The 9,519-nt window shown below is 44.9% G+C and overlaps 1 protein-coding gene across 4 annotated transcripts in view; it reads right to left on the bottom strand.

Moving 5' to 3' along the window:
• Positions 1-7,280, bottom strand: part of Skap1 (src kinase associated phosphoprotein 1) — a 251,617-nt gene extending 244,337 nt beyond the window's left edge. The window contains exons 1-2 of one of the 4 annotated variants that reach the window (XM_005394244.1): positions 7,036-7,280; positions 5,802-5,908 (exon numbers count right to left, since the gene is read on the bottom strand). In XM_005394244.1, the coding sequence (XP_005394301.1) occupies positions 5,802-5,908; positions 7,036-7,220 (292 nt within the window). In that variant the 5' untranslated portion in view covers positions 7,221-7,280. The remainder of the gene's footprint in view (positions 1-5,801; positions 5,909-7,035) is intronic. The other 3 variants (XM_005394246.2, XM_005394245.2, XM_013519393.1) reach the window with 3 other exon arrangements.
• Positions 7,281-9,519: the final 2,239 nt, after the last annotated feature.

The following is a 9,519-nucleotide window of genomic DNA, read 5'->3' as shown; positions in this document are numbered from 1 at the left end:
TATGTGTTTCCTACAACAACCACTGAGAATAGTTAATGATTATTCAATAGGTCACTCATGTATAGTTCTATTTATATTCTTTAGAAGCCACTTTGAAGATACCAAAGTATAGTACAACAGCTATTGATAATCTCCTACCTCTTTTGTCTGTACCTCACTATTATTTGTCTATTTGTTTTCCTGAGAAACTATCCTGTAGATAACAGTATGTAAAACAATAACCACTAATAATTTCTTACCACTTTGTCTGTAATTTGGTAAGCCCCCCTATTACTATGTTATCCTTCTTTTAGTCTTTAAAATTTAAAAAAAAAAAAAAATTCAAAAAGGCTGGGAATGTGGCTCAGTGTAAAGGGCCTGCATTTAATCTCTAGTACCACAAACAAAGTAACAAACAAATAAATAATTACACACTTCAATGTTTCATTTTCCTGCCTCTTTAATAGAAGACTTCTTGGAAATCTTGTTGCATCCATTTTCACAACAACTGAAGTACTGTATTGGGGAAAAAATGAGTTTCACATAGTTTAGAACTTGTTTTAAAACTTACATTATTAAGTGTTTGATCTGGGGCCAGGGATATAGCTCAGCGGCACAAGTGCCTGCCTGGCAAGCACAAGGTCCTGAGTTTGATTCCCGGTACCAAAAAAAAAAAAAGTTTTTGATCTGGCAGTTAACTGTCATTCATAAGGCATGGATTTGACCTTTTGGAAGAGGTCAACCTGGCTGGCAAGACTAACATCTCCTACCAGCTTTGTTTTAACTTGCAAGAAGTTGCGGGCACACAAAGGAGAACCTGCCCTGAGGTCTGGCTGTGGTTTGCTTCCTCCTGCTGAGCGTTTCTGCCCCACCTCAAGACCATGTGATGTTTCTGTTTTAACTGTCCTTCTACCTCCTGTAGCGGAAAGTATAAAAATACCAATATACTCACAACACAGGGAAAACAAAACCCAGAAACCAAAACACAGATGGTGCTTGGGTTAACCTTGAACTAGCAGCTGGCCTGCAAATCGGCATTCCCATTTGGCAGTCTTCGCCTGAGAGCCTTAAGACCTGTCCTGTAGAAGTATGTGCATCTATGCCCAAATCCTAGCACTCAGGAGGCTGAAGCAGGAGGATCGCTGTGAGTTCGGGCCCAGGCTGGGCTACAGAGTGAGTTCAAGGCCAGCCTAAACTACATAGTGAGATTCTGTCTCAAACCTCCCACCCCTGCCAAAAAAAGCTCACAGCAAAAGTTATCAAAAAGGAAAAATTACTATAAAAGGATAATCTTAAGCAAGTTCATTAAAATATGGCCAGGGACTGGAGATGTAGCGTGTGGTAGAGCACTTGGCTAGCATTTGTTAAGGTCCTGGGTTTAATCCTCAGCACCACAAAAATTAAAAAGTTAAAAAAAAAATAGAGTACTGCAATAAAATTCAGTTGGATATTTTCTATAGCTGAGCCCTCCATCATACTTGCTTTGTAATATGAAGACCTTAATTAATTCCAACTCTAGTACAATACTGGCTTACATATGAACACGCCATGAGATACATTGTAGTAAAGCTCCTATCGTGAGAATTAAGACTATCTGCTTAAGGGGCTGGGGATTTAGCTCAGCGGCAAAAGCGCCTGCCTGGCAAGTGCAAGGTCGTGAGTTCGGTTCCCGGTACCAGAGAAAAACCAAAAAAAAACAAAAACAAAAAAAAAGACTATCTGCTTAAGACACATTAATGTTAGAGTGTCAGCAAGCTAGGAGGAGGCACTGGGTGAGGACTGATGTAACCAGCAAGTTATGCTACCAGAGGCAGTGGACTTCAGAAGGCTCACTCACCGGATGCTAAAACAACACTGTTGCTGGGCCCGACCCAGCTGCCTCCCCTGTAAAATCAGGACAGTAAAATTAAACGGCGCAACTCCAAACTTCCAAAGCCGAAAAGCCATCTGCTCTAATCACCTAACCTGTACCACGGCACTGACACAGCCGAGAAGCAAGCAACGACCTCAGAAACACACGGGAAATAAAGATGAATAAATGTAGCAGAAATTATAGAATTGCTGTGGGGTGTAATGGCTTAAAACAGGAAAAGTTAGATCTGCGATAGCTATATCCATGTGTTTGGGTTCTCAGAAGACGGTAAAACTTGAAACGTACTTTCTTCTTCTATCCTGCAGTTGATTAAAAACTTTATTATATCTATGAAATTAGGTATGAAAATATTATCTTAATAGCTGGCACTGGAACTCCTGTTAGGGAAAGAACTGTCATTGTTTGGGAAAATCACTTGTTTTGTTGTGTGGGTGTGGGTGTGGGTGTTGGTGAAAACCCAAACAACTAAGCAGATAGTTGAACGGCTTTCTCTCTTTTCTTTCCTTTTTTTGAGACAGGTTCTCCCTGTGCAGTTCAGGCTGGCCTTGAACTCAAATGCATGAAGATCCTCCTGCCTCAGCCTTCCTAGTGCTAGGATTAAAGTGTAATCCACCACCACACCTGCCTCTAAACTGCTTTTGCGTGTGACAAGGGAAAAAAATCTTTGTCAATTTTGCTTTCTATAGGATAAAGGAAGAAAGTGGCAAGAAGGGAAGAGGTTGGGGACTGAATCAGGTAAGAGCCAGACAGTGCGCTCAAAGGTGCGGAGCACCACGCCGGCCTCGGGCACTATCTTCTGTAATCACAGGGACTATGCGTGTGAACACCCTCGGAGAGGCCGCGTTTAAACCCAATTTCTCAGCGTCGGTCCAGTTTGGACTGGACCATTCTTGGTTGCAGGGGTCAGACCTGTGTACTGCAGGAGGTTAGCCACGCCCTTAACTCGTTAGATGCCAGCACCCTTCCCCATGATGATAACCAAAAACAGGTCTCCAGGTGTTACCAAAAGTCCACTAAGGGGCGAAATCAACCCAGCTGGCAACCACTGGTTTAGGCCTACAACGAGCCAGGCCAGAGAGCATGCGCAGAAGCGGGGAGCCTGGAGCGAAAGGAGCCAGAGACGCAGGCTCCGGGCTGTCACCCAGAGCTCAAGGAGAGCCGCCGAGTTCGCGCCAGCTGACATCTAGGCTGAACCCAGAGTGAAGTGCAAATATTTCTACCATTTTAGAAAAACAATTATGTATATGTGTGTGTGTGTGAAATAACTAACCTTTCATCTTTCTGCAACTTAGATCGAATGCAAAAATACGCACACGCATCTACAACACATCTATAACAAGGGAAGGAGCATTAATCTCTCCTGATACGTGATCAGTCATTCAAGAACAGACTAGGAAAAGTTTCCAGGGCACTTCAAAGAGTCCCTTGGGCATAAAACAAAGTTTCAACGGAAACAGCAGAGTATAAAAATCATGTCTGGGGACAGAACATTCGGGGAACTGCAACCCAGCTGACAGCAAAACCCAGAGGCTGACTTTCTCCCTTGTTCCTAGTTTCTCGTAGAACTGGTCCTCAGACTCTGCAGAGAAAGGACAGAGGTGACCTTGAAAACAGCCCTTCAAACCCCCTAACATAGAAAAGCAAGGATAGACCAACAAACACAAGCAAAAATAAAAGACCATGCCTGGGAGTTTTCCTGTGGAAAAGAAGCTGTGAAAAAATAGGCAGCATCTAAGACCTTAGAACAATCTAGTGACATTTGTGAGAGCAAAGAAAAAATATCCTATAAACATCCAGGAAAGGGCTGGGGAAATAGCTCAGCAGCACAAGCGCCTGCCTGGCAAGTGCAAGGTCCTGAGTTCAAGTCCCAGTACAAAAAAAAAAAAAAAATCCAGGAAAGTGGTGGGAGGAATGGGTTATCAAAGAAATAGATTGGGCTGACATCAGACTTCTCCTCCACAAAACTGAAGACTGGAAGATAATGGGTTGAGGCCGACCTGCGTGGGGGAAAAGTGTGACCCTAGAACTTCACACCCACAGCTAAGGTTATATGGAACAAGAGAGGCACACTGTCAGACATGCCAGGGCTTAGGAAGGATGCTATCAAAGTGCCCTTCCCTGAGAAACCCAGCACATAATCCCCATCACCCACTGGGACTTCACATACTGTCAGTGCAGTAGCCATTGTACATGCCAAGCTGCTGAAAGGAATTAGTGCAACTGAGGAGCTAAATCTGTATTTCATTTTAATTTAAACAGTAAACAGCCACACATAGCTAATAGCTACTCCATGAGATAGCACGATCTAAATATCTGAGAAAGAGTTCAAGAATGAAAAAATATTTTAAAAAAATGAAAAATGCAAAATCTAGTCAGGTGTGATGGCATGTGCCTAAATTCCCAGTACTTGGGAGGTTGAGGCAGGAAGATCACTGCGAGTTTGACGCCATCCTGGGCTACATAGTGAGACCTTGTCTCAAAAAAAGAAAATCAAAGACTAAACAGCAAAAGTATGTGTCACAAGCCTGTGCCTAAAGGTTTGGTACTTTGTTCATTAAGAATGACCATTACTATAATCCTAGCACTTAGGTAGGCTGAGGCAGGGGAAGTCACAAGTTCAAGTTACACATGGGCAACTTAGCAAGACCCTGTCTCAGAATAAGAGACAAAGGGAGGTGGAGCTATAACTCAGTAATAGAATGCCCCTGGGTTCAATTCCAGAGACACACAGAGAGACAGAGACAGACAGAGAGAATCTTTCTCTCTTTTACACATAGTTTCTTAGTTCTAACAAACTTGGTTATCTGGGTTTCAAAAGTGCTGCAGATGCAGATAAAGACAACAGGAAAGTGATAGGCCTTGGCCTATCAGCATGGTCAAAGGACAAAAATAAAATCATAAAGCAGGCTGGGAGTGTAGCTCAGCAGCAGGGCAAGTGCTTACCATGCATGAGACTCTGGGTTCAATCCTCTGCACCAAACAAATTAATAGACAGAGCAGACACAAAGTAGTCCCGGGGCAACGATGACATAAACATACCTAAGCAACTCAGTAAATCTCTGTAAATGCCAGCTGTGGTAACACTCACCTATAATTCCAGTACCGTACTTGGGAGGCTGAGGCAGGAAGATTGCCAAAAGTTCAAGGGCAGCTTGGGCTACATACTGCTAGCAAGTTCAAAGCCAGCCTGAACTATATGGTAAAGTCAGATAATACGTATTCACTATAACAACTCACTGAAGTATTCCAGCAGCGTCCCCAGACTGATTGGTTGAAGAAGTGAGAAAAGCTCCTAAGGCATCTGAGGACAGAGCTGATCACAAATATTTATAATAGCAAGTTAGAGCACCACAGAGGATCCCAGTGACCGGCACCAACGCGCTCCTACAAGCTGCCCATGGCTGGAGCTCGAGCCCACCGAAAAGGCTCTCCCAGCCAACGTGTGGCCCTGTTCGGAGCTGGCGGACAGTAGGGGAGGGCAGGATGCATGACTGCCTGTTCCCTAGAGAAGGTTAGAAACGGGAAACCACAGGCAAATTGGGGCCACGCCGGAGCGCGCCTGCAGCCGGGATGCTGGTATTTGGGCCTAGCTCCACACTCCAGGCAGGGCTGAAATGGGGTACGGTCAGAGGGTCGCTCTCCACCCTGCAGCACAAACTGAGCCAGGGCGTATCTCTTCCATCTCCCATCACGCCTGCCGTGCTGTGGACTTCAAACTGGAAAAGCAGGAAGAAGGCAGGGGCTGATTTCGTTTCTGTCTGGAAACAAAGATTAGCCAACTGCCAGCGGTCCCTTGTTTTTATTTTCAGCATATGGTTATCACAAAACAAAAACAAAAAGATAACTTCCACATCTGAAGCCCAGTTGTTTGAAAACAGACCTGAATGTTTCCTCCTCTTTCAATACAACAGAAGATACCCTTCATTTGACTTATCTGGAACACACTTACTTGCTGATAGGGCCCTGGTTCCTATTTCTCGCTGAGAGCCTGAGGGTCTCTCTGAAGAAGCTGCTGCCTGAGTTACCCTGGGAACCTCCCACTGCTTTGACATTTGCCTGAAATCCAAGAGGAAAAGAAATGTTTTTTAATTCCCAGGGCTAACCAGAGGGAAGCATAATCCCAGCCACAGTTAATGGCCTTTAGTGACTGTTCCTCTCTGAGCTCCTATTTGGTTTTTGTTTGTCCTCCTTCTATTTTTTTGCTGGGTTTTTGTTTTGTTTTGTTTTGTTTTGAGACAGGGTCTCACTATGTAGTTCAGACTGGCCTTGAGCTCGCTTTGTAGCCCAGGCTGGTCTCGAACTTGCAACAATCCTCCTGCCTCAGCCTCCCGAGTGCTGGGATTACAGGCATGCACCCCCACACTTGGCTTTTTTGGTTTTTAAAAGACAGGGTCTCTCCATAGCTGACCTTGAACTCACTGTATAGGCCAGGCTGACCTGGAACTCACATTGATCATCCTGCCTCAGCCTCCCAAGTGCTGGGATTACAGGTACGTGCCACCATGCCTGGCTTGTCCCTTTTCTTTCAAATAACCTTATTGAGTGACTCTTCAGATGACAAAAGTAATAAACGGTAGTTGTCATAATTCAAACATCACAATGATATATGAAATAAAAATTCATAACCTCCCCATCTCCCAAGCTTTCACTTTCCTCCCAAGGAAACCAGTATTAGCAGCTTGGTATTTACTTTTGCTTCCTCCTTGGCTCATACAAATATATATATATATGATGTGCAACTTGTTTGGCTTTTATCTTTTGTTTTCAAACAAAAATGAGATATTATATATGCTATTGGGTACTTAATTTTTTAGTCTTTTTCATTAAATTATTTTTTTCTGATCATTTTCTTTACTAGCACATCTGTGTAGTGCATAGCATTTAGATCCCTTGTGGGTAGCTGGTACATGTACATGATCTATTTTAATTCCTCTTTTCACTCTTTTTCCTTTCTCATTTTTCAGTCTTAAAAACAAGCCACAGAGACTTTCCAAGTCAAGATAGACAGTAGATAGATTGATAGATAGATTGATCAATAGATAGATGATAGATAGATCCATTAGATTCTTTTTAGTGACTACAAAGTATTCCATAACATGATGTCTATCATACTTATTTTTCTTGTTGCTAAAACAAAATACCCAGTATCCAAAGTTAAAGGGGGAAAGGTTTATTTGGCTCACGGTTCATAGAGGTTCAGTCCATAGTCGCTTGCTCCAGGGCAGGGTAGTGTGGCAGGGGAGGGCATCACAGAAGAGAAACAGTCCCTGGCAGGCAGAAGACAGCAAAAGCATGCAATCGAGAGAGAAATGAGAAAAGCCTCTTTCTGTCTCTTACATTGTATCCAGTCCACCAAGATTAGGGCCATGCTAATCCAACCAGGGGACTGATCCAGCAATCACTCACCTTAATCCCAGCACCCTTAATCCCAGCATGGTACTACAGATCAATCACACACTCTAGATCCAGCCACCTCCGAAAAAACCCTACAACCACATGAGGCTTTGGGGGAACGCTGAGACACAAACCATAGCCACGTCCCAATTTCCTTCACCATCTCCTTGCTTTCCCAACCACGGACATCTGGGACAGACCCTCACACGCAGACTTTGTGCATTTTAATTTTAATGATCCCATAGAAGTGGGAGATCTGGGGCAAATCAGACACCATGTTCAAACATTTATACTTAAAATTAATTTTAGACCTTCTGGGTTTCTGTTCCCTTCCTCAGCACGCAAACTTTTGGCATGCGCCTTTCACAGCGCTTTGCATGTTTTATCTTTAAAGCACACACATTATGTCAAAAAAACGCCCGTCATTTACGCGCGCGTCATTATAAATAAATAAATGCTTAAGTTACGGCTGTGAGGTCAGCGTTAAATCACTGTGTGAAGGCTTGCGCCTCCGTTTATGAAAGCCATAATTCACTGTGGAGACCCCACCCCACGGCCGGGCGGCAGCAATCCCGAGATGCCCTCCCGCCGAGTCACGCGTAGAGATCGTAGAGATCGTAGAGATCGTAGAGATCGGGACCTGCGTGTTCCCTAATTGTCAACTGTTAACCTTAAAACGTGCAGAGCTGGGGGGAGACAAGGGAACAGCTACAGACAACAAACTGATGGCCGCTTTTGTTTCTAATATCCACAAATTATTTGTAACAAATCCTGCTAGTCTACACCAGAGACTGCTCCATTAAAAATAAAACCTATGACCTACATGTTGCCATTGTTACCCAAACTTTTTAAAAACGTACTCTTGGAATAGTTTCCAGTAGAAGCACTGGTAGAATCCCACTTTATATTTTTCTCTACTTCAGATTCAAGACTATAGTTGCGAAGTAAAAAAAAAAAAAAATCCTTAAAGAAATGCATTAACCAGCACAGCGCAGTAAAACCCCTCCATACCGTCTAAAGACCTGAGCGAGTTTGATCCCGAAGTAGGTGACATGCAATTAATCTCCATTCATACCCTACTCTCCCTGTCAGCAAACAAAGGTTCAGCTTTAGGAGGAGATCTGAAGACTTCAATTAAAAACAGTCAGCTAACAAGAAAATAATCTAAGCCAAAGGAAAGTGGCAGGTGCAGAAATGAGTTGTTTACCAAAGTGTCACTTCTGAACAATAGAGATCGGCACATCAAAAATGCCAAAGGGGTAGATTTCATGGCAAACCTCTGAAAATACAAAGGCCTTTCCTACTGACACTGCACGCTGGAGTATCGTTCAACAAGCTTGTGAAAAAGGTTTCCTCTCCCCAAATGGCAGATACCAATAAAAAGAGTTGCTTCCTATCTTCAAATACGAGGGCAGAATTAAACTTTGAGCTACGATCTTTTTTGCCCTGGAAACCAAAAGAATGACAGCCTTGCTTCATGAGTCTTGAGACGGAGCCAACAGCAGAGAGAAAAGCCAGACTGCTGCCGCTCCGAGATGCTCCTGTACCCGGCGAAGAGTTTTCTGCTCCTAAAGTTCAGATTTACCTGCGTCCCGAGCAAAATGAATGTTGGAAACCTCACCGCCATAGAAATGCCTAGTAGACAGCTCTACAGAAAAGCGAACTAGAATGGAAGCAGTGCTACAAACAAAAACCAAGAGGGCTTGCCAAATATTTGATTAGAAGCCATTTATACCAAGATAACAAGGTAATAGAGATATAAAACCAATTAAACGGAGAGAAAACGGAAAAAGAAAATACAGCGTGCCAAAAGTATGACCTGCCCAAAGCAGGCCATCTGTTATGTATGTGTCAGCTGCGCCTCTTCGATGCCAAAAGGCTTAATTCAGAACCTCGAGGGTCGGCCCCGGGGAAGCCTGGGCCACCTGGCTCCGCCTCGGGGGCCCAGCCGAGGATGCGCGGCCCGGAAGGCTGCGCGGCTCCAGGGCGCGGGGCCTCAGCTCCCTAACGGGCCGCGTGGTGTGACGGCGCAGCGTGCCGTGGGCGCTCCTAGGAAGGTCGGGGTCTGTGCGCGCCGCCCCGGTTGCACGGTGACACCCCTGGAGGTCGGCCTGCAGAGTGCAGAGGGGCCCCGGGGTGCCGTGCTGACCGTCATGGGACCCCAGGCTTGGCCCAGGGCACCCGTGGGAGCTCCCCGCGGCAGTGTCGGGGACGTGCCCGCGGGGAGGCGCGCGCCGGGGAGCAGGAAGGCGGACCCTCCAGCGGCCCGGCCA

The sequence above is a fragment of the Chinchilla lanigera genome, unplaced genomic scaffold (assembly GCF_000276665.1).
Source record: "Chinchilla lanigera isolate Chin_1 unplaced genomic scaffold, ChiLan1.0 scaffold00050, whole genome shotgun sequence".
NCBI classification, from domain to species: Eukaryota; Metazoa; Chordata; class Mammalia; order Rodentia; family Chinchillidae; genus Chinchilla; species Chinchilla lanigera.
The sequence above is the reverse complement of the archived record's forward strand: the minus strand, read 5'-3'. Positions and strand labels throughout refer to the sequence as shown.